At 49.6% G+C, this 25800-nt stretch overlaps 1 protein-coding gene across 4 annotated transcripts in view; it reads right to left on the reverse strand.

Annotated features, from left to right (window-relative positions):
* PRPF4 (pre-mRNA processing factor 4) overlaps positions 1 to 25800 on the reverse strand; it is a 682089-nt gene that overhangs the window by 139471 nt on the left and 516818 nt on the right. For all 4 annotated transcript variants that reach the window (XM_030206511.1, XM_030206510.1, XM_030206512.1 and 1 more), the window contains exon 9: positions 5364 to 5487. In XM_030206511.1, coding sequence (XP_030062371.1) covers positions 5364 to 5487 — 124 coding nt within the window. The remainder of the gene's footprint in view (positions 1 to 5363; positions 5488 to 25800) is intronic.

Here is a 25800-nt window from a genome sequence, read left to right on the forward strand (position 1 = left end):
GCTACAGGCGGAACCCTGCCGGCCAGCAGATAAGCTGAAAAGATAGTTTCTTTGAGCCAGCGGGCAATAGTGGCTTTAGACGCTGGAGACCCTCTGCGAGAACCGGATAGCAAAACAAACAGATGATCAGAAGTCCTGAAAGAGTTAGTAACTCGCAGATACTGCAGCAGAGTCCTGCGCACATCCAAAAGGTGCAGCTGCCCAAAAGATTCTGGAAACTCTTCCTCTGAAAAAGAGGGCAAGAAAATAGGCTGGTTTAAGTGAAAGGCTGAAACCACCTTAGGCATAAAGGAAGGCACGGTCCGAACCGTGACTCCGGACTCTGAAAATTGCAGAAATGGGTCTCTACAGGACAGCGCCTGGAGCTCTGACACCCGTCTCGCCGAGGTAATGGCCACCAGAAAAACGGCCTTCAGTGTCAAGTCTTTCTCCGATGCTCGCCGAAGCGGCTCAAAAGGAGATGCCTGCAGGGTTTTCAAAACTAGCCCCAGGTTCCAAGCTGGACAGGGTGCTCGCACTGGAGGTCGGAGCCGAAGCACCCCTCTAAGAAACCATGCCTCATCTGGGTGAGCAGCCAAAGACACGCCTTCCACCTTACCACAAAGGGAGGCCAACGCTGCCACCTGCACCCGCAGGGAATTATAGGCCAAGCCTTTTTGTACACCTTCCTGCAAAAAGTCCAGAATCGGCGAGACAGGAGCCCGCATTGGAACAATGGCTCTGGAAGCACACCAAGACTCAAACAGGCACCAAATCCTGGCATAAGCCACGGAAGTGGACCGCTTGCGGGCTTGCAGGAGAGTGGAAATAACTTTATTGGAATAACCTTTATCCCTCAATTGCGCCCTCTCAATAGCCATGCCGTAAGACCAAAGCGGCCGGCGTCCTCCATGGCTACCGGTCCCTGAGTCAACAGGTTTGGTACCAGAGGTAACGGCAGAGGAGCCTCCAGGAGCATCTGTCAGAGGTCTGCATACCAAGGTCTCCTTGGCCAATCCGGGGCGATGAGGACCACTTCTCCTGGGTGCAGCCGAATCCGCAAGAGCAGGCGCCCTATCAAGGGCCATGGGGGAAACACATAAAGTAGACCCGGAGGCCAGGGTTGAGCCAAGGAATCCAACCCCGCCGAGCGAGGATCTCTCCGTCTGCTGAAGAAGCACGGGACTTTGGTATTGGCACTTGTCGCCATTAGATCCATCACGGGCTTGCCCCATTTGGCACAGATCTGCAGGAATACTTCTTCTGCCAGATTCCATTCTGCTGGATCGATCTGATGCCTGCTCAGATAATCGGCCTGCACATTGCTCTGACCTGCAATATGAGCTGCCGACAGACACTGAAGATGCAGCTCGGCCCAGTGGCAAATCAGTTCGGCCTGCGCGGCTAGTGCTCTGCACCTTGTTCCGCCTTGTCGATTTATATAGGCCACCATTGTCGTGTTGTCCGACATCACTCTGACAGCCAATCCTTCCAGGGTCACTTGAAAGGCCAGAAGCGCCTGAAACACCGCTTTCAACTCTAGGCGGTTGATGGACCACTCCGACTCCTCGGGTGTCCATAGACCCTGGGCATGCTTCCCCTTGCAGTGTGCGCCCCAGCCGTTCAGGCTGGCATCTGTTACCACTAGGCACCAAACGGGGAGCGTCAGCGGCATTCCTCGCCGCAGCATGCTGTCCGAGAGCCACCATGCTGAGACGGGCCGCAGGGAGCCAAGTAAGTCTGCATTGGTAATCCTGAGAAATAGGAGACCATCTCCGGAGTAGGGAATACTGTAGAGGTCTCAGGTGCGCTCTCGCCCAGGGTACCACTTCCTTCGTGGCTGTCATCGATCCCAGCAGCTGGACAATGTCCCAAGCTCGCGGGCGGGGCATCCTCAGGAGCAGACGGACCTGATTCTGAAGCTTGCACCGCCTTAGCTCGGGTAGGAACACATAGCCCGAGACTGTGTCGAACCTGGCCCCCAAAAACTCTAGAGATTGTGAAGGGGACAGGTGACTTTTGGCCATATTGACGACCCAGCCTAGAGATTGCAGTACTGAGACCACTCTGGCTGTAGCTTGTAAGCTCTCTGTTGCAGAGTCTGCTCTGATGAGCCAGTCGTCTAGGTACGGGTGAACCCTGATACCTTCTCGCCTGAGAAAAGCAGCTACTACCACCATTACCTTCGAAAAGGTTCGGGGAGCTGTGGCGAGGCCAAAAGGCAAGGCCCTGAACTGGAAATATTTTCCCAACACCGCAAACCTCAGAAACTTCTGGTGCGGGGGCCAAATCGGTATGTGCAAGTAAGCTTCTTTCAGGTCTAGAGACGTGAGAAACTCTCCTGGCTGAACCGCCGCAATGACGGAGCGCAGGGATTCCATGTGGAAATGCCGCACTCTCAGGGACTTGTTCACTTCTTTTAAGTCCAGAATAGGGCGAAAGGACCCACCTTTTCGCGGCACCACAAAGTAGATGGAGTATTGGCCGCAGCCTTGTTCGGTGGGAGGCACCGGGGTCACTGCCCCTAACTGAATCAGACCTTGTAAAGTCTCCTCCACCGCCGCCCGTTTGACGGCAGAACCGTATCGGGACTCCACAAACACGTCTCTTACTGGGGCGTTGAATTCTATTCTGTATCCATCTCTGATCAGGTCCAGAACCCACTGATCTGAGGAAATCTTGGCCCACTCCTCGACAAAGAGGGAAAGCCGTCCTCCGATGACAGGCATCGAGGAGAGGGCCGGCGCACCATCATTGAGAGGGTCGCCCCTGAACTCCTGGTCTTGAGCCACCGGCTGCGGAACGCTTGTCCGAGCGAAAGGAGTTCCTCTGCTGACCACGGGCACGTGAAGTGAACCCAGCAGAACGCCCCGGGCGGTACCTTCTAGCTTCACGGAAGCGAGGTCTGTACGAGGAGTGGACCGCCTGGCCCTTAGAGGAAGGCCTCTGCCTATCTTCAGGCAAGCGCTGGGGTTTTGGATCACCCAGGCCTTTCACAATTTTCTCTAACTCCTCACCAAATAGGAGAAGTCCTTGAAAAGGCAACTTCACCAACCTTTGCTTAGAGGCCATGTCCGCTGCCCAGTGTCGTAGCCACAGATGACGGCGAGCCGCCACTGCTACTGCCATTTGTTTAGCCGAAGCTCTGACAAGGTCATAAAGGGCATCAGCCAGAAAGGACAAGGCCACCTCCATCCGCGAAGCCACATCCAAGAAGGGCTCCGCTCCATCTCCGGGCTGAGCCACTGCCTGTTGCAGCCAAGCTAGGCAGGCTCTCACAGCATAACAGCTGCATGCAGACGCCCGAACAGTGAGACCTGCAATTTCAAAGGACCGTTTCAACGCTGTTTCCAGCCTAAGGTCTTGAACGTCCTTCAGGGCAACACCTCCTTCAACAGGGAGGGTAGTTCTCTTTGTCACCGCAGTGACTAGGGCATCCACTGTAGGCATTTGAAAACGAGCCATATGTCCCTCACGCAGAGGGTATAACTGCCCCATAGCCCTGGAAACTCTCAAAGGTCCCTCGGGGTCAGCCCACTGAGCCGAAACAAGCTCTAGGATGGTCATGCAAAGGGAAGGCCTGAGCAGCTTTCTTGGTACTAGCCATCCTGGGATTACCCGAGGAGGCCATGCCACTGTCAGGATCTTCAATCGAGAGGGCCTGCAGGGTATCTGAAATAAGCGCTGGCAGCTCATCACGGTGGAAAATCCTCACCACGGAGGGATCATCCAGATCCTGTGGTAAATCCGCACCTGACTCTGGTTCCTCAGACCAAGAACGTCTGTCAGAGTTCTCCGAATCCTCACACCCCGACCACGGGGGGGAAAAAGGTGCACCACAATCTGAAGGGGAATTAACCCTTCTGCGCTTATCTTTAGGCCAAGCATCCGGGAAAAAAGCCTCACTGGGCAGTCCCAGGCCAGAATCCATCGGGGGGGCAATCAGAGGAGCCTCAGGCGAAGGGCTCTTTTCATCATGTATGCTTTATGCAGCAAAAGCACAAAATCCGGGGAGAAAATCTCACCCTGGGCACCCAAATCCTGTCCGGTGCTAGCCACTCCTGAAATAACCTCATCTCGAGGTGCCCCACCCGGCTCAGGTCTCCGTGTCCACGGAGGCCGCGCCATGCGGTGTAAGCAAAATGGCGCCCGCTGCCAGCTCAGAGCGGGAAGAAACATCGCTCACCATGCTCGGGCCGGCTCCTACGCCAATACAGCACGATTTACAGAGCCCTGCTGCTGATTTGCGCTTGCCACAAGTGGAACAACGCTTTATATTGTCCGCAGCCATCGCCAAAAAACGGCGGTAAAATCCAAAATGGCGGTTCGCGCCAAAATCGCCCCGATCGCGGGCCCGCCCCGGAGGAGTTGGAAAACACTCTTACCTCAAAGGATCTAGTGTACAACTACGATCCTGCTGAAAATCAGGTCAAAAACCTCTGTTCCAGCGTCTCTGCGTTTAAAAAACGCGATGCGACTTTTTTTTTTTTTTTAAGCTGTGAGGAAAGCAGAGGTATTGAAGACTCCGGAGGCTCAGATGAGTGGGAAAGGCAGGGAAAGGACGAACCTATATGCCTGCATCCACTGTTGGTGGGTAAGGACAGGGAAAGCAAGGCAATATGTCCACATCCACAGAGGTATGGGTAAGGCAGGGAAAGGGCTAATCTATGTGCCTTTAAAGTGAAGCTGCTATAGCCTCCAACACCCCGGTTAACAACTGGCAAGCCAGGAACCACCTCCCGGCAGATTTTTCTGGAGCTCGAACAAGCTGCAGCCACCCTGCTAAGGGAGATAGAGAATACTGAAGAGGCAGTGGAGCTGGCTGGCCAAGAGGGCACTGTGAAAGTTTGAGTGCTCTCTATCTCCCCTGCTGGTTGATGGACATAACCCATACGTAATGGCTTCATCTGCTTGATGACAAGGAAAAAATGTTTTGTACTTTTTTGGGATCTGCCAGGTATTTGTGACCTGGATTGGTCACTGTTGGAAACAGGATGCTGGGCATGATGGACCTTTGGTCTTTCCCAGTATGGCAATACTTACGTACTTATGGCAGGAAGTCAGTCTGTGCATGCGCGGTGCGTGCTGCACACGCGTCAGAAGGCTCTGGCAAAGCTTTTCTATTTGCTATTGTAAATGCAGGTTCCCAGGCCAACGCGGATGTCGACCCACTTGTGAGGATAATACAGCCTGCTTGTCCTCGGAGAAAAATGTCTGCCAATTTTTTTCTTGCCTTTATGTTGAAGTAGTAATTAATATCCGGGTGAAGCAAACACCCACTGTGATACCATCAAGCACCCTTAATGCTGACTTGTCAGTGTAATGTGTAGTAAAGATTAATGATTGGTCACACAATTTACAATAGAAAAAGAAGCAAGCCTGACCTGTCCAGATTCCAGAGTTTGACAGAGCCATCTGCTGCACAAGATGCAAGGTTGACATCCTTTTCATCCAGTGATATTGTGGACTTGGGATGGAACACGATAGCTCCCACGTTTGTGTTGTGACCTTTATATAAATAAACAGAGCTGATATACTTATTTCATTTTTACAGTGAGAGGAATTAAGAATTGGGCTGTGTATCCCACTATGGCACTATTATTCCAGGTTTTACATGGCATCTTGCAGTAATAATGGGCCTAAGAGTCATACTGATGGGGAAGAAAGACTGCGTATGCCTTGTAGCGCTATAGAAATGCTAAATAGTAGTAATAGTAGTAGTAGTAGTGTCCAAGGTCAGCAGAGGTACTTCTAGGCCTTGTACTCCTAAGTACTTGAGGATTTAAAGTAGTTTTTAGCTAATGGAGAATACAGCAGAGATTAGCCAATTTCTGGATTCCAACAATCCAGATCTAGAAAAAAAGCTACAAGTCCCTGACACTATCTAAAACTATATCCAAGGATGTCTAAAAACCTGGTCTATCTGTTAGCTAGACGCTAGAAAGCACACTGCTGTCTTGACTCCTCCCTCAGCTTCTATGCTGTCTGTGTGTCTACCACCAAACTCAACTCTATTAAGGGGGAATTCATCAAGCCGTGTTATGGCCTTAGTGTGCGTTAAATGCTAAAAGCATCAGCATTTAGCACACGCTAAAAGCATTTTAACGTGCGCTAATTCCATCAATGCACATTAAGGCCATAACACCACAATGAATTCTCCCCAAACTGTCATTTACCAGGAAACAAGATGTCTAATAAGCACAATAAGGGATGGGCAACAACTAGGATTTTCTTGTTATCTAACAAGATCAGAAAGAACTTGCCTAGTCTTCATTGTTAACTCTGCCTGCTCTTCATCTGAGATCAGATAGCTAGCATGATCTCAAACAGCATCTTCACATTATGATGATCTTCTGTAAAAAAAAATCCCAAGACTACTACAAAGCAACTTTTTTTGTATACTTGTATGTCTTCTCTGTTGTAAACCACTCTGTAGATAGTGAGAAAGGCAGTAGCAAAGTATCTCAACCTATATAAGGTATTCTCCAAGGGCAGCAGAATGCTTATTTTGATGGATGGGCAACTACATTCTACAAAGCCTGGCATGGTAACCACTCCCCAGCAACTAGAAGCGTTTGAGAGTGGTACACCGGTATGTGTGCATCTTCCTGTGCACCACTGCCACCCAGGACCAGGTTAGTCTATTTCTATAGCTTATAGAATGCAACTCCAGGAGGAGATGGGCAGGACAGACAGAGAACATCTGATACAGATGAGCAATTTTGCCTTCTCTGAGGACAAGCAGGATGCCATATTCTGACTGATGGGAATCTGTAGCTATCAGATTGTCCAAATAAAGAGGAAAAAAAGAGGTCTGCAACAGGCAAGGCCCAATAAACAGTATAATTAACTTTTTTTTTTTTTTTTAGACAGCCTGAAGGAAAACAAAAAAAAGGTCCCAAGAGGGGGACCAGTGTCCATGGCTCTTCAGAGACTAGTATGTGACAAGTATCATACTTCTGCAATCCTGCTCGAGTTTCAGGTACGCTTTTTTTTTAATACTTTTATTTTTGAAATTTTATACAGCAAATAAAACAAGCCAAATGACAAATAGCCAATTATATAACATTTCCAACGCTGTTGTAAATTGCACAAGAAAACAACAATTATTCCCCCCCCCCCATCTCCCCTTGTTTTTTGTGTTCGTAGAGAAAGCTTGTCTCTTTTACTGTACAGAGTTCAGGACCAGAAGACCATTGCACATAAGGGTCCCATATACGATGGTATGGTACCAGATGTCCAGTGCGTAAAGCCGTTAGGTTCGACATCAAATGAATATAGTCCATTTTCTGCAAAACCTGTCTAATACCTGGTATAGTTGGCTGCTTCCACGTACCAGCCAACACCAGCTTGCTAGCCACAAACATCGAAGCAACCAACTGATGCAGGGGGGATCTCACCCACCGAGGTTTAGCAATGTTCCATCTTTAAAGGGTATTGGACTCCCGATAGATTAGACACAAACTTCAGCACTAGTGTCCAGAATACTTGGGCATGTGGGCAAGCCCACCAAATATGTATCATATCACCCTCCATTCCACACCGTCGCCAGAACAAAGCTGAGCTTGCGGGAAACATTTTAGACAGCCTCTTGGGCGTATAATACCAGTGGTACAAAATCTTATGTCCATTTTCCATCAAACTACTTGATATTGAAACTTTAAGTAAAGATTTAAACATAACTTCCCACTGTTCATATTCAAAGGAGGCAACCAATGCAGATTCCCATCTGGATAAATAGTATGTAATTGGTTTTTGATACATTAAAAGAGCCCTATATATTCCAGAAATATAACCCCTATTTGCTCCACCTCCCAGTGCCCTTTCCAAGGCTAATTCTTCTTTAGCTCGTTTAACTACAAAATTCTGTACCTGTTGATACTGAAAAGTATGACTGGCAGAAAGGCCATGTTCCTCGCAATTCTCCTGAAATGAGATAAACTCGCCCTCCACCCAAAACTGGCCCTAAGATACATTTGCAGGAAGTATTTTCGCCCCGGGAAGAATTGTTTTCGAATTGTAAGCCAGGTCAACAAGGGCCAGCAAATAAGTGGAGGGGCCATGCGGGCAAGCCTCCCCAGCACCTGATCTAGTAACCATGGAATACCTCTTAATGGGTACGGAGCAAGCTCCAACCACTCAAGTGACTGCCAAGGCTTACCCGCTCCACAGAGCCACTCCGCCAAAATACGGAGATGGGCCACCCAATAGTAATCTACAAATGAGGGAACCCCCATCCCTCCCTGCTCACATCTCTGGAACATCACCTCTGCATGCACCCTGGGCGGTTTCTTTTTCCATATATAGGCAAAGAGTTTACATCTCAGATTTCGAAAAAACTGATCTGGCCAAGAGATGGCTCCCTAAGCTACAAATAGAGTAGCTTAGGGAGTACTATCATTTTAATTGCACTAATGCGACCCATCCACGAGATTGTCAGGCTCTCCCAATGTTCCAGCACCGCGAAGAGCTCTCTCAATTTTCCCGGAAAATTTACATCATAGAGATTATTTAAATCACACGTCAACGGTGAGCTGAATTTGTATTCTATTTGGTTCAGCTCAAGCGGAAGTATTAATATCTTTTGGAAGTGTTATTAGTAACAACTGTTGTGCCATAAACATCAACCAAACTCAGAGAAAGAGGGATGGGGTGGGGGAAGGAGGGAGGGGGGTCATAGAGAAAAATGTTTGATGATGTAATCATAGATTTGTTTATTTCTAGTTGACTTTTATCATTTTATCTCCTAGCATTGAATTGTGTAAGTGGTGATTGTTTATTTCATGGAATCATCAAATAAAAATTGTTTAAACATAAATCACACACCAAGTTAATCCCCAGATATCGAATAGATCTTTTCGCCCAGCGAAAGGGAAAAGTATATTGTAACCGTAGCACTTGATCAGCCGGCAAACTAATATTCAAAGCTTCCGACTTTTCCATATTGATTCTAAAGCCTGAGACCTGTTCATATTGCTGCAGTGTAGAGGACAAAGCTTGAAATGAGGTTTCTGGATTAGTTAGTGTTAATAGGATATCATCTGCGAACAACGAAACTCACGACTCCAGTCCCTTTACCTTTAATCCCGTAATTCCCGGGTGTTCTCGGATATAACAAGCCAGGGGCTCCACCACTAGCGCAAAAAGCAGAGGCGATAGAGTACATCCCTGTCTCGTGCCCCTCTTTAAAGGAAATGCGGAACAGCTTTTGCCATTGACCTTCACTGAAGCACAGGGTTCCTCATATATAAGATGAAACCAGGAGAGAAACTGATCTGTGAAACTTATCTTTTCTAAAACTGCAAATATAAACGGCCAGTGCATCCTATCAAACGCCTTTGCGTCTAAAGAAAGTAAGCCCATGGGAATGTGTGCTGACCTAGCATAATATATGAGATGGAGGGCCTTTTGTATGTTATCAAAGGTTTGCCGGCCACTAATGAAGCCCGTTTGATCTTCATGTATTAAGTTATTCAGGGTTGTCAAGTCGCAGAAGGAGTGTGAAAGATTACAGGAGGACCTCGCGAGACTGGGGGATTGGGCGTCTAAGTGGCAGATGAAGTTCAATGTTGACAAGTGCAAAGTGATGCATGTGGGTAACAGGAACCCAAATTACAGCTATGTCATGCAAGGTTCCACGTTAGGAGTCACAGGCCTAGAAAGGGATCTGGGACTCATCATTGATAAGACGTTAAAAACTTCTGCTCAGTGTGCTGCGGCGGCTAAGAAAGCACACAGAATGTTGAGTATTATTAGGAAAGGGATGGAAAACAAGCACAAGGATGTTATAATGCCGTTGTATCGCTCTATGGTGCGACCACACCTCGAGTATTGTGTCCAATTCTAGTCGCCGCATCTCAAAAAAAGATATAAAGGAATTGGAGAAGGTGCAGAGAAGGGCAACGAAAATGATAAAGGGAATGGAATGACTTCCCTATGAGGAAAGGCTGAGAAGGTTAGGGCTCTTCAGCTTGGAGAAAAGGTGGCTGAGGGGTGATATGATAGAAGTCTACAAGATAATGAGCGGATTAGAGCGGACAGATGTTAAGCATTTGTTTACACTTTCAAACAACAACAAAACCAGGGGACACAAGATGAAGCTAGAATATGGTAGATTTAAAACAAATAGAGAAAGTTTTTCTTTACTCAACATGTAGTTAGACTCTGGAACTCATTGCCGGAGAATGTAGTGACAGCAGCTGGCCTTACGGAATTTAAAGGGGGTTTGAACATTATACATTTTTTTGGGGGGGGGGGAGGGGGTTGCCGGGTTCCTGAAGCCTGGATTGGCCGCTGTCAGAGACAGGATGCTGGGCTTGATGGACCCTTGGTCTTTTCCCAGTATGGCGGTGCTTATGTACTTACGATACCTTTGTAAACGGGTGGCCAAGATCTTAGTAAAGATTTTGTAGTCGACCCCTAACAGCGATATGGGCCGATAGGACCCGCAGCTAAGAGGGTCTTTACCCGGTTTTAATATTACTGAGATATTCACCAGATTCCAGGTTTTTGGTATCGGTTGGCCTACACTGAAGGAATTAAACAAGCGGACCAACAGCGGACTTAAAACTTTTGTAAAGACCTTATAAAACTTGTTGGAAAACCCATCTGGGCCTGGGGCTTTACCTGTAGAAAAATTGTGGATCACTTGAGTCATTTCTTCTAGTTCGATAGGGCGAGATAATTGAAGCCGAGCCCCTTCAGAGAGCCTTAGTAGCTCGATACGACCGAGGTACTCTAAGATCTCCTCTCTCGACGGATCAACATCAGGATAGAGAGATGTGTATAAAATTGTTGAAACCGATTTTGTACGTGTGATTGGTCAGATGTAATTCTACCGTCCTCAGCTCTGAGGCTGGAGACATGATTACGTGAGGCCCGTTTCTTTAGTTTGTGTGCTAAAAGCTTACTCAATTTATTGCCAAATTCAAACTGGCACTGCAGAGCTCGCTGCAACTGTTCAGCAATTTCAGCCAGCTGTAGCTCATGAAATTCATATCGTATTTTATGTAGTTGTTGTGTTAACGACGGTGAATTCCGAGGGGTCGTCCGATAAAGCAACCTACCTCTGATAGTCTCTTCCTCAAAGCATCCTCTGTCTTCCTACGCTCTCGCTGTATATGAGTCTTCAAGGCTATAAGATGGCCACGTGATACCGCCTTCAATCCATCCCATACAACACCCAAAGAGACCTCATCACTATCATTAAATTCAATATACTCCTTAATATGGGATTCAATTTGGAAGACATTTGATACTTCTGATAGGATAGAATCGTCTAAGCGCCACTCAGGCCGACCTCTTTGCCATACCGGGAGATTTAATTTCAGAACTACAGGACTATGGTTCGACCACGTGCGGCATATAATTTGATGTTCCAGAATCTCGTGCCCAAGCTCTACATCCCCCAACCAAAGGTCAATGCGTAAAAAAGACTGATGAACCTGCGAGAAGCATGTATAATCCTGCGTGGTTGGATTAGTTTGTCTCCAAAAATCTGATAGCTGCCATCTCTCCAGGAACGCCCGAAAAAGCTCTCGATCTCTTTTTGCATATAACACTTTTTTGGTAGAATTATCCAAATAAGGATTAAGAGTTTGATTAAAATCTCCGCCAATTAGCAATAGTCCTGCTTTATGCTGCAATATTACTTGGTCCAGCTGGTGGAAAAATTCTCCATGGTCAGCATTAGGCCCATAAACATTAAGCAGAGTGTATTTTGTATTGTTTTTTTTTATAATAATTTTTATTGACAAGAGGAATGTACACATACACCATCCAAAAAATCATGCACCAACAATATCACACCGCAATATATATATATATATAGAAATTCTCACATGACCAATGCGTTGGTTCTTACAGCAGATCTGTAACGCATATGTACTACTAGCCGTTAAGCCCGTTAAAACGGGTGAGTTTTTTGTTTTCCTATGGCCTCCCCCGTCCACCAACCCTGCTCTCTCCCCTGCCCTCCCCCCATGTCCAACAACCCTGCTCTCCCCCTGGCCTCCAACCCTCCCCCCATGTCCAGGAGCCTTCCTCTTTCCTATGGCCTCCCCTCCCCCCATGTCCAGCAACCGTGCTCTCTCCCCTGCCCTCCCCCCAAGTCCAGCAACCCTGCTCCCCTGCCCTCCTCCCATGTCCAGCAGCCCTTCTCTCTCCCCTGGCCTCCCCCCTCCACCAACACTCCTCTCTCCCCTGCCCTCCCCCCATATCCAGCAAACCTCCTCTCTCCCCTGCCCTCCCCCCATGTTCAGCAACCCTCCTCTGTCCCCTGCCCTCTCCCCATGTCCAGCTACCCTCCTTGCCGCCACTCCCTCCCCCCTCCGTGCCGGGCCCCCTGTACTGACATGACAGCGGGGTCGGAGGTCAGTTTCAGCCCGGTCGCCCATCAGCTGTGCGGTCTGACAAACTCATTTCCGGGATACCCTCGTTCCGTTGCTGTTCGTCGGCAGTGCTGCCTTGGTGATGCGACGCCGTCCGCTGGGTCCTTTTGCTCTCCAGTTGCTGCGGCAGTTGTTCCGTTGGGTATCACCTCTAACTCGGTGGTGGGCGAGAGATCAGGCGCACAATCTTCCCCAGGCGGCCCTCGCGTGTTCGCTCGGTTCGGGGCAGTGTCGGAACAGCTCACCTCTTCTCCAGGCCCCAACACTGGTGGAAGCGCCGTCCTCTGTCTACTTCCCCATGATCTGAGGCTCTGGTTGGGTGGGTAGGATGGAGGGGGAGGGGCTGCGGCAACGTCAGGGAGGGGGGGTCTTCAATCGTTTCTACTTCCCACGCCCCGTCCTTCTCTTCACATACGGTACATTTGGGCTGGTTTCTGTACTCTCTCCGCCCTCGCCCCGCCTCTGACTCCTCCTCCTTTCTGGTTCTTGAGCTGGTGGAGGCGGGGCTTGGTGTTTTGCTGTGAACGTTCGGGCTGTACTGAGCATTTGCGGGTGAGTCGGTCACTTGCCATTTATATGTTTGATAACAAAATGTGAGCCTTAGCATAACATCTGAGGCACTCCCTCTTGCACTTGTTTTCAGTTTTCTCCCCTCTTCTTCCCCATCCCACCCCATCCCAGATGCCCACCCCTTTTCCCCTACCCCCTCCCTCTCACCCCCCACCCCCTGGAGACTGTCTGAGGTAAATATCAGTACAACCACCACCAGTCACCACCAGGTGATTTCATTGTTACATTCCACGCTCAGGGTAATTTCATAATACACTCATAACTTCTTTTCCACACCTGATGACCCGCAGACATACACTCCTTCTCACTCTCGAGCTTCATCTGCTCTCCCCCCTCCCTACCAGCCATTTGTCTCATAGCTGCGTACCATTTGGCGAGAGGTGGGGGGGACATCCACCCAGTGCTGTAGGATAATCTTTTTGGCTAACACCAGGGACAGGAGCACAAACCGACAGTGTAGGATAGAAAGCCCCTGGTCAGCTAAGTCTGAGTCTAAACCCATCAGCAGTATCCTGTAATTTCAAGTTACTGGTAGTCCAACTACTTCTTCCAAATGTGCCAGCACCCCCGCCCAAAATGTCTGCATCACCCGGCACTCTAAAAAGTGGTGTACCAGCGTACCTTTGTGATTCACACATTTATCGCATTCTTCTGAGTCCCATAGTCCCATTACTTTAACCCTGCATCGAGTGAGGTATGCAAGATGCAAAAGTTTTAATTGGGTTTCATGACAACTCACGTTGGGGGTTAACAGGTAAGCCAAATCAAAACATCGCTGAAGCTCGGGTACCGAAACCTCCATTCCCGTCATGTCACTCCACTTTTTGGTAAGAAAGCTGGGGTTGCACTAGGCGCCCATGCTTTACCTAGATGATACAATCGGGAGAGCTTGTATCCACCCTAAGGAGTGCAGATACATTATAGTCTTAAATCTGGTAAATTAACCCCTCCTAGTTCGGGTAAGTTTGTTATATCCGATTTTGGCTCTGCGCCCTCCCCAAATAAATGACGTAATCACTCCCCTATAAGCTGCTTCATCCTTGCCTACCACCCACAATGGCATCATTTGTAAGGTATATATGGTTTTGGGGAATAGCATCATTTTGACTAGTGCCACCCTACCCAGGAACAAGACAGGCAGCTCCCTCCATTGCTTGCATAATTGCTTAATTCTTTCTAACTTGTCACGTACATTGGTGTACCCTCAGGGGGAGGAATGCTGGCTTCGGCCTAACCCCTGGTAAGCCTTCCTCAGCTGAGAGGTGCCCAGCTCTACCACCAGCTGCCTTTCAGATGCTGTGGAGGACTTGCAGCTCAACTGCATATCCTTTACAGCCTTCTCCGGGGTGACTCCCAGGTCCACTCCGATCCACTCAGGGCCTCCGCTCTTGGTACTTTTTTCTCTTTACATCTATTTTCTCCCAGTCACTACTGACCTCACCCAATTATACCTAATTCTGAATCACGCTATGGCCCCTATACACATTCTCTTCCTTGCCCTGTCCCTTCCTACTCTTTTCCCTCACCCACCCCCTACTCTCCACTACAGGAACTCACTTGCCTATCCATCAACTTCATCACTTCACCTTCTCTCCTACCCTCTTCCTCCCTCTTAGCTTTTAATCTTCATCTCTTTCTTCCTTCCATTTTGCCTTCCCCATTCCACCTAAATACCTCTCGCATTCATGGCCACACCTCTCCTACTCTCCTCCGCTCTCTTTTACTCCTTCTCTTACTCTCAGCCGGTGACATCAATCCCAATCCTGGCCCTCCTCACCAACTATTATCCCAACTCTACAGATCTCACCGTGACCTCTCTAACCTCATCACTATTCCTCTACTCCCCTCCTCTTCTCTGCCCTTCTCTTGCGCCCTTTGGAATGCCCGCGCTATCTGCAACAAACTCCTATATGTTCATGACCTCTTTATCTCACGTCACCTCCATCTGATCGCCATAACAGAAACCTGGCTCTGCCCTGATGACTCTGCTTCAGTCGCAGCCCTCTGCCATGGCGGTTATCTTTTCTCACATACTCCTTGCCCTGCTGGCCGCGGGGGCGGTGTTGGATTACTTCTCTCTCCCTCCTCCAGATTTCAACCCCTTCTTCCACCTCAAATTTTCACTGTTTTTCCTCCTTTGAAGTCCACTCTATCCGCCTTTTCTCTCCTCTGCCTCTTCGAATAGCGGTCATTTATTGTCCCCCTGATAAGTCCCTTTCATCCTTTCTCAGTGACTTTGATGCCTGGCTTGCCTTCTTCCATGATCCTTCCTCCCCTCTCTCATCCTTGGTGACTTTAATATTCCTGCTATTGATCCTTCTAACTCTTATATTTCCAAGTTACTCGCTTTAACATCCTCCTTTAATCTCCAACTGTGCTCCACCTCCCCCACTCATCAAAATGGTCACTGTCTTAATCTTATCTTCTCCTCCAATTGTTCACCCTCTAGTTTCCTTGCCTCTGATCTTCCCCTCTCTGATCACCATCTTATAACTTTCACACTTAAATCTCCTCCCTCCCAGTCCCATCCTATCTTATCTAATTTATCTAGGAATCTTCATGGTATTGACCCTTCATCTCTATCCTCCCATGTTTCAAACCTCCTCTCGACTGTGGCACCATCCACGTCTGTCAACAAGGCAGTTTCTTCTTACAACAATATTCTATCATCTGCCTTAGACACTCTTGCACCTTTGATGACCTGCCCTATAAGGCGTACAAAACCCCAACCTTGGCTGACTTCTAATATCCGCTACCTACGTTCCTGTACCCGCTCCGCCAAACGCCTCTGGCGGAAATCTCGGGCCCTTGCTGATTTCTTACACTTTAAGTTCATGCTGACCTCCTTCCAATCTGCTCTTTTACACGCCAAACAGGATTATTATATCCAACTGACTAACTCTCTTGGCTCTAACCCTCGACTTCTCTTCACCACATTGAACTCTCTCCTCAAGGTGCCCCCTTCCCCAACTCCCCCTTCATTATCTCCTCAGACCCTTGCTGAATTCTTTCACGACAAGGTTCAAAAGATAAACCTTGCATTCTCTACCCCACCACCTCTCCCCCTCCACTAGTCCGTTCCCCTCTCTCTCCTTCCCCTCATTCCCTTTCCTCCTTTCCTGAAGTTACTATTGAGAAAACTACACTTCTCCTTTCTTCCTCAAAATGTACCACCTGTTCCTCTGATCCCATTCCCACCCACCTTCTTAATGCCATCTCTCCTGCTCTTATTCCTTTTATCTGTCACATTCTCAACCTCTCACTTTATACTGCGACTGTCCCTGCTGCCTTTAAACATGCTGTGGTCACACCTCTCCTTAAGAAGCCTTCACTCAACCCCACTTGTCCCTCTAATTACCGACCCATCTCCCTCCTTCCTTTTCTCTCCAAATTACTTCAGCGTGCTGTTCACCGCCGCTGCCTTGATTTTCTCTCCTCACATGCTATTCTTGACCCACTACAATCTGATTTTCGCCCTCTCCGCTCAACCGAAACTGCGCTTACTAAAGTCTCCAATGACCTATTACTGGCTAAATCCAGAGGTCAATATTCCATCCTCATTCTTCTTGATCTTTCCGCTGCTTTTGACACTGTCGATCACAGCATACTTCTCGATACCCTGTCCTCACTTGGATTCCAGGGCTCTGTCCTTTCCTGGTTCTCTTCCTACCTCTCCCTCCGCACCATTAGTGTTCATTCTGGTGGATCCTCTTCTACTTCTATCCCTCTGCCTGTCGGCGTACCTCAGGGTTCTGTTCTTGGTCCCCTCCTCTTTTCTATCTACACTTCTTCCCTTGGTTCATTAATCTCATCCCATGGCTTTTCCTACCATCTCTATGCTGATGACTCCCAAATCTACCTTTCTACCCCTGATATCTCACCTTGCATCCAAACCAAAGTTTCAGCGTGCTTGTCTGACATTGCTGTCTGGATGTCTCAACGCCACCTGAAATTAAATATGACCAAAACCAAGCTTCTCATTTCCCCCCCCCCCCAAACCCACCTCCCCGCTCCCCCCGTTTTCTATTTCTGTTGATGGCTCTCCCATTCTCCTTTTCTATTTCTGTTGATGGCTCTCCCATTCTCCTTGTCTCCTCAGTTCGAAACCTTGGGGTTATCTTTGACTCTTCTCTCTCCTTCTCTGCTCATATCCAGCAGATTGCCAAGACCTGTCGTTTCTTTCTTTACAACATCCGTAAAATCCGCCCCTTTCTTTCTGAGCACTCTACCAAAACCCTCATCCACACCCTTGTCACCTCTCATTTGGACTACTGCAATCTGCTTCTTGCTGGCCTCCCACTTAGTCACCTCTCCCCTCTCCAGTCGGTTCAAAACTCTGCTGCCCGTCTCGTCTTCCGCCAGGGTCGCTTTACTAATACTACCCCTCTCCTCAAGTCGCTTCACTGGCTCCCTATCCGTTTTCGCATCCTGTTCAAACTTCTTCTACTAACCTATAAATGTACTCACTCTGCTGCTCCCCAGTATCTCTCCACACTCGTCCTTCCCTACACCCCTTCCCGTGCACTCCGTTCCCTGGATAAATCCTTCTTATCTGTTCCCTTCTCCGCTACTGCCAACTCCAGACTTCGCTCCTTCTGTCTTGTTTCGCCCTATGCCTGGAATAGACTTCCTGAGCCCCTACGTTTAGCCCCATCCTTGACCATCTTTAAAACTAGATTGAAAGCCCACCTCTTTAACATTGCTTTTGACTCATAACCATTTGTATCCACTCGCCTCCACCTCTTTCCCTCTACACATTAATTGATTTGTTTGCTTTATTTTTTGTCTACTAGATTGTAAGCTCTTTGAGCAGGGACTGTCTTTCTTCTATGTTTGTGCAGCACTGCGTATACTTTGTAGCGCTATAGAAATGCTAAATAGTAGTAGTAGTAGTTATACATAACACTGAAGTCTAAATGTAAGTAAACTCCCAAGTATTTCATCGGGCCCGTTGCCCACGTTAGAGGGAAATCAGGACACCTCCTGCAAGCACAGTTCTCAGACAACCCCATCGCTTCCGATTTGTCAGAAAAAGATCCAAACTGTTGGCTTAAGAATATGAGAATGTCATCCGCAAAAAGATTTATTTTGTACTCACATTTTCCTACTAGTATGCCCTGTACTTCTGCTGACTGTCGGATCTTACATGCCAGGGGTTCCAGGGCCAGTACAAAAAAGCATAGGTGACAGTGTACAACCCTGCCTGGTACCCCTCTGTAGGTCAAAAGTACATAAGTAATGCCATACTGGAAAAAGACCAAGGGCCCATCGAGCCCAGCATCCTGTCCACGACAGCGGCAAATCCAGGCCAAGGGCACTTGGCAAGCTTCCCAAACGTACAAACATTCTATACATGTTATTCCTGGAATTGTGGATTTTTCCCAAGTCCATTTAGTAGCGGTTTATGGACTTGTCCTTTAGGAAACCGTCCAACCCCTTTTTAAACTCTGCTAAGCTAACCGCCTTCACCACTTTCTCTGGCAACAAATTCCAGAGTTTAATTATACGTTGGGTGAAGAAAACCTTTCTCCAATTTGTTTTAAATTTACTACACTGTAGTTTCATCGCATGCCCCCTAGTCCTAGTATTTTTGGAAAGCGTGAACAGACGCTTCACATCCACCTGTTCCACTCCACTCATTATTTTATATACCTCTATCATGTCTCCCCTCAGCCGTCTTTTCTCCAAGCTGAATAGCCCTAGCCTCCTTAATCTTTCTTCATAGGGGAGTCGTCCCATCCCCGCTATCATTTTAGTCGCCCTTCACTGCACCTTTTCCAATTCTACTATATCTTTCTTGAGATGCGGCGACCAGAATTGAACACAATACTCTAGGTGCGGTCGCTAAGACGGGGATAACTTGTTATTTATCAAAATTTGTGCTGTGGGACTCCTATATAGAGCTTGTATCCCCTGCAAAAATGCCCCGAAAAACCCAAATTGTGGTAAAACCCAAAAAAGGTGATCCCATAGTAACGCTTTCTCCGCGTCTAGGCTTACTAGCAGATTGTCTCCCTGCTTTCCCCCCTTTTCTAAAATTGCACTCAACGCTCTCAGTATGTTAGTAGAGGCGTATCGTCCTGGGACAAATCCCGTTTGATCAGCGTGCAACAAAGAGGGCAACACCTTCCCCAGCCTAGCAGCCATAATGCCAGCAAAGATCTTGACATCTTGGTTTAGAAGGGAGATAGGGCGGTAGGAACCCAGAAGCTCTTTATCACGACCAGGCTTGAGCAGCACTCTAATTGATGCGTGTGTCAAGGTTCCTGTATTCTGTCCTTCCTTACATAATGACTCGAATAAGCCACTAAAGGGCCCTGCTATACGCCCCCCTAATATCTTGTAAAACTCAGGTCCTTGCCCATCAGGTCCTGGGGCCTTGGATAATTTCAGCTTTTTTATAGCGTGCTGCAATTCTCGCCCCTGCATAGGCTCATTTAGGAAATCTCGTTGTTCTTGTGTAAGAGATGGGAGTTTAAGACCCCTAACAAATGTGTCTCCTCATCTACTGCCTGTCCCGAACCCGTTTTAATACGGGTTATCACCTGTTTTGCTGATCGGTTTCTCACCATGTTGGCCAACAATTTCCCCGTCTTATTCCCCCACCTGTGCAGACGGAACTTATAGATTTGGATCTCGCAGACCTTGCTTGTTTAGAATATCGTTAATTTCCATTTTTAACTCTTTAAACCTATCCCTCGCCGTACCATCTCCTTGCACCACCGCTGCCCTAGCATTAGTAAGTTGACACAATTTGTCAAGCAGTTCTTTCTCTCTCTTCTTGCGGGAGCTAGCTGTGTAGGCTATAATTTTCCCTCTCATTACCACTTTTCCTGCTTCCCAAAGTATGCGCGGATCAATACCCCCCTTCTTATTCTTGGCCAGATAGAGCTCCCATTCTCGTGAAAGAAACTCCTTAAATTCTGTATCTCGATATAACGTAGGGTTCATATGCCATCCCGATTTGCTCCTGTCTCCCACTAGACCTATGTCCACCCTAACTAAGCTGTGATCAGAGACGACACATGGCTCAATCTCTGCCGTCCGGCACACTGCAAAAAGAGATGGGGCCATCAAGATGTAATCTAGCCTTGCATAGCATTTGTGTACATGTGAGAAGCAGGTGTATTCTTTGTCATCTGGGTGCAATGCCCTCCATGTATCCCAGATCCTGTTGTAGCATACTTATTCCCCTCTCGCCTAACCCCTTAGGTCGTGCCTTTGGCAGCACACAGTCCACTAAGGGGTCCACTGTTAAGTTAAAATCTCCCCCTACAAGTAGCTGATACTCTTGCAGCTGTGCCAGGGTAGCTAGCAGTCCTAAGTAAAAATTTCTGGAGTAAACATTAGGAGCGTATACCGAACATAAAGCTACTCTTAACCCTTGAATATCTCCTGTCCATATCACAAACCTACCCTCCGGGTTTTGGATTATTCTGTGACAGATTATGTCTAAACCTTTTTCCAAAAAGTATAGCCACGCCCCTTTCCCTGCTGTTATATGATGAGAACGCTAAATCACCTACCCATCCCTGCTTCAATTTAAGGTGTTCCGGGGCAGACAAGTGAGTTTCCTGTAACATCAGAAGGTAAAATTATGTATAATCATACCTGATAATTTTCTTTCCATTAATCATAGCTGATCAATCCATAGACTGGTGGGTTGTGTCCATCTACCAGCAGGTGGAGATAGAGAGCAAACTTTTGCCTCCCTATATGTGGTCATGTGCTGCCGGAAACTCCTCAGTATGTCGATATCAAAGCTCCATCCGCAGGACTCAGCACTTAGAGAATTACACCCACGAAGGGACACTCTGCCCAGCTCACCACCGCCGAAACGGGGGAGGGGAATTAACCCAGCTCATCCCCACACAAGTGGGGGAGGGGAATCCGTCCAGCTCATCCCCGCGGAGCGGGGGAGGGACACCACACCCGCCGATGCGGGGGGATCTGGCTTATCCTGCAACCGCAACCGCGGGAGGAGCTGACTGACCCTAACACCGCCGAAGCAGGAGGGGTACAAAGCTGCCCTACAGCCGCACGAAGCGGGAGGGAGTGCCGGCAGAATTTAAATCTCAATCCAGCCCCGTAAAACGGAGGGGAGAGGAATGCAGCAGCTCACTGTAACACAAACTCGTCTCAACTCTTGAAGAATCCAAGTGAAGGAAGAACTTGAACACGAAGTCTTTCTGAAGTAACTGAGGACTAAACTTGAACCTGAAATGCAACCAGAATAAAAACAGTACAGATATCTGGGAGGGGCTATGGATTGATCAGCTATGATTAATGGAAAGAAAATTATCAGGTATGATTATACATAATTTTACCTTCCATATCATCAAGCTGATCAATCCATAGACTGGTGGGATGTACCGAAGCAGTACTCACCCAGGGCGGGACATAGAAATCCCTGACCTCAACACTGAAGCTCCAAACCGGGCCTCCGCCCGTGCAGCCACAGTCAACCGGTAATGCTTGGAGAATGTATGAGCCGAAGCCCAAGTTGCCGCCTTGCATATCTCTTCCAAGGAGACGGATCCGGCCTCTGCCATCGAGGCCGCCTGAGCTCTCGTGGAGTGAGCCTTCAGCTGGATAGGCGGCACCTTCCCCGCGGCCACATAAGCCGCTGCAATGGCTTCCTTGACCCATCTTGCCACTGTAGGCTTAGCAGCCTGCAGACCCTTACGAGGACCTGCAAACAGGACAAACAGATGATCCGATTTCCGGAAATCATTGGTCACTTCCAAGTATCTGATGATGACTCGTCTCACATCCAGATATTTAAGAGCAGAGTACTCCTCTGGGTAGTCCTCCCTACGAAAGGAAGAGAGACAGAGCTGCTGATTCACATGGAAGCGAGAAACAATCTTGGGCAGAAAGGAAGGCACTGTGCGAATAGTCACTCCTGCCTCAGTGAACTGCAGAAAAGACTCTCGACATGAGAGCGCCTGGAGCTCGGAAACTCTTCTGGCTGAAGTGATAGCCACCAAAAAGACTGCTTTCAATGTCAGGTCTTTCAGAGATGCCCTCGACAAGGGTTCAAAAGGCGGCTTCTGCAATGCTCTTAGCACCAGGTTGAGATTCCACGCAGGCACCACTGAGTGCAGAGGAGGGCGCAGGTGATTAACTCCCTTGAGAAAGCGCACCACATCTGGCTGTGAAGCCAGGGAAGCACCCTTCAGGCGGCCCCTGAAGGAAGCCAGAGCCGCTACCTGGACTTTAAGGGAACTGAGCGACAGGCCTTTCTCCAGACCTTCTTGCAGGAACGCCAACACTGAAGAAATTGGAGCAGTGAAGGGAGAAAGAGAGCCTGCTTCACACCACGCTGCAAAGATACGCCAAACCCTGGCGTAAGCAGTAGAAGTAGAGCGCTTCCTCGCTCTCAGCATAGTGGCGATGACCTTGTCTGAGAAGCCCTTCTTCCTCAGACGCTGCCGCTCAATAGCCAGGCCGTAAGACCAAAGGGGGAGGGATCCTCCATCACCACGGGACCCTGATGTAACAGGCCCTGTTCCACTGGCAGTCGCAGAGGATCGTCCACTGAGAGCCTGATCAAGTCCGCATACCAGGGACGCCTGGGCCAATCCGGACCCACCAGGATTACCCTGCCGGGATGCTTTGCCACCCGGTCTAGCACCCTGCCCAACATGGGCCAGGGCGGGAACACATAGAGGAGCTCTTGTGTCGGCCACTGTTGGAGAAGAGCATCTACTCCCAGGGATCGAGGGTCCCGTCCTCTGCTGAAGAAGCGCGGCACTTGGCAATTGGCCGATGACGCCATCAGATCTAGGCTCGGCTGGCCCCAGCGCTTCGTGATGTCCAAGAACGCCTGAGCAGATAGCTGCCACTCTCCGGGCTCCAAGGTATGGCGACTGAGAAAGTCCGCCTTGACATTCATGACTCCGGCAATGTGGGCCGCTGAAAGCTGCTCCAGGTTCGCTTCCGCCCACTGGCAAAGATACATAGCCTCCTTGGCTAGAGGGGCGCTCTTGGTACCTCCCTGGCGGTTGACATAAGCCACAGCCGTGGCATTGTCCGACAGGACCCGTACAGGCTTCCACACCAGTACCGGGATGAACTCCAAAAGCGCCAACCGAATGGCTCTGAGTTCCAGGAGGTTGATAGACCACTTTGCCTCTGCAGGAGACCAGAGCCCCTGCGCTGTCCTTCCCAAGCAGTGGGCTCCCCAGCCCGACAAAGAGGCGTCCGTCGTGACGACAATCCACTCTGGGGTCACCAGAGGCATTCCCGCAGACAATTTGTCTGTCTGCATCCACCAGCTCAGCGCCTTGCGCACTGCTGGGTCCAAGGGAAGTCGCACAGCATAATCCTCCGACATCGGAGTCCAGCGCTGCAGCAAGGAGTGTTGAAGTGGTCTCATATGAGCCCTGGCCCAGGGCACTACTTCCATCGTGGCCGTCATAGAGCCCAACAGCTGCACATAGTCCCAAGCCCGAAGAGGAGAGGCTCCCAGGAACTGGTCCACCTGAGCCTGAAATTTGACAATCCGATTGTCTGGCAGGAACACTCTGCCCACTTGGGTGTCGAATCGAACTCCCAGGTACTCCAGGGACTGAGTCGGGCGCAGCTGGCTCTTCTCCCAGTTGATGATCCATCCCAGGGAGCTCAAAAGAGTAACTACCCGGTCCACAGCTTTGCCGCACTCTGCATAAGAGGGGGCTCGGATCAACCAGTCGTCCAGATAAGGATGGACTTGTATCCCTTCCTTTCGTAGGAAGGCCGCGATGACCACCATTACTTTGGAAAAGGTCCGCGGAGCAGTAGCCAACCAGAATGGGAGGGCTCTGAACTGGAAGTGTCGTCCCAGGACTGCAAAACGCAGGAAGCGTTGATGAGGAGGCCAGATGGGAATATGCAGGTACGCTTCCTTGATGTCCAAGGAAGCCAAGAACTCTCCTGCCTTCACTGCTGCTATAACAGAGCGGAGAGTCTCCATGCGAAAGTGCCGCACTTTCAAGGCCCGATTGACCCCTTTGAGGTCGAGGATAGGCCGGACAGAACCTCCTTTCTTTGGTACCACAAAGTAAATGGAGTAACGTCCCTTGCCAAGCTGACTTTCTGGCACAGGAACGACCGCGCCCAGGCGGATCAGATTGTCCAAGGTCTGCTGCACTGCCACAGCTTTGACCGGAGACTTGCAGGGAGAGAGTACAAACCCGTCTTTTAAGGGTCGGCAGAACTCTAGCTTGTAGCCGTCTCTGATGACTTCCAGCACCCACGCGTCTGAAGTTATTGTGGTCCACTCGCCCAGAAACGAGGACAGCCGTCCTCCAATCTGCACTGGGGCGTGGACCAAGGCCCCGTCATTGGGTACGAGACCCTGGGGGAGGACCGGAGGAAGCACCTCCGGGACGGCGGTCTCTGCGAAAGGAATGCTGCTTGGGGGAGAAATTCCTCTTGAAGGAAGAGGGGGCAGAGGAACCCGACTTGCCCGGGCGGTACCGACGGGCTTCCTGCAACCGTCCTCTGGAGGTACCGGGACGAGTACTAGCCCGAGCCCTGACCTCTGGTAATTTCTTGCCCTTAGACGTGCCGAGATCGGTCACGATTTTGTCCAGCTCGACCCCAAAGAGCAGCTTGCCTTTAAAAGGCAATCTAGCCAGGCGGGATTTAGAGGCGTGGTCAGCAGACCAATGCTTCAGCCAAAGCCACCGCCGCGCAGAGATTGTCTGAGCCATGCCTTTAGCTGAGGCCCTCAAGACATCATACAGCAAGTCTGCCAAATAGGCTAAGCCCGATTCCAGGGCCGGCCAATCAGCCCTCAAGGAATGATCCGAGGGGGAAGCCCGCTGCACCATAGTCAGGCACGCCCTGGCCACATAGGAGCCGCAAACTGAGGCCTGCAAACTTAAAGCAGCCGCCTCAAAGAACGACCTTAAGGCCGCCTCCAATCTTCTGTCTTGGGCGTCCTTTAGGGCCGTGCCACCTTCCACCGGCAACGCCGTTTTCTTAGTCACCGCAGTGATTAAAGAATCCACGGTAGGCCACAGATAAGCCTCACGTTCACTCACAGCCAAAGGATAGAGGCGGGACATAGCCCTAGCCACTTTAAGGCTCGCTTCCGGGACATCCCATTGAGCCGAAATTAAGGTGTGCATGGCATCATGCACGTGGAAGGTTCTAGGCGGGCGCTTCGTCCCCAGCATAATGGCAGAGCCAACAGGGGCTGAGGGAGAGACGTCCTCCGGAGAGGAAATCTTCAAAGTGTCCATGGCCTGTAACAACAGGTTGGGCAAATCCTCTGGGCTAAAAAGCCACGCTGCAGAGGGGTCATCCGCTCCATCCGAGCGGGGATCCGTCTCCTCCAAGGAATCCGCAAAGGACCGTTGGGAGACCTCAGACACGCTGCCCTCATCTACATCGGAGGAGACAAAGTCCTCCAAGGCCTGGGAATCAACCCGAGGGCGTTTACCTCTGGGAACCTCAACCTCTTTACCAGACGAGGGAGCAGGGGCAGCGTTTTGCATGAGGAAAGCCTGATGCAGCAGCAAAACAAACTCGGGGGAGAAACCCCCCAGACTGTGCACTTCCGCAGCCTGGGCAACAGCCCTAGACGCACCCTCAACCGGCGCTCGCAAGAGCGGGGGAGAGACATGCTGCGCATCCAAAATGGCGTCCGGCGCGACACTCCGCGAAGGAGCCGCGCGGGAAGAACGGCGCTTAACTTTAGCCGCTTTTGTGCCGTCGCCCAAATTAAGGGCGTTCATGGCATTAATGTCTCCAACCTCAAGGGCAGCCCACGAAGAAGCCGTCCGAGCCGCGTGGCCGGCCAAGATGGCGGAGGCGAGGAGCGGGGGATGGGCGTTTATGGCGGGAAAAACCGCCACGCCGGAGGAAGGAC

Source organism: Microcaecilia unicolor, chromosome 6 (assembly GCF_901765095.1).
Source record: "Microcaecilia unicolor chromosome 6, aMicUni1.1, whole genome shotgun sequence".
Classification (NCBI taxonomy): Eukaryota; Metazoa; Chordata; class Amphibia; order Gymnophiona; family Siphonopidae; genus Microcaecilia; species Microcaecilia unicolor.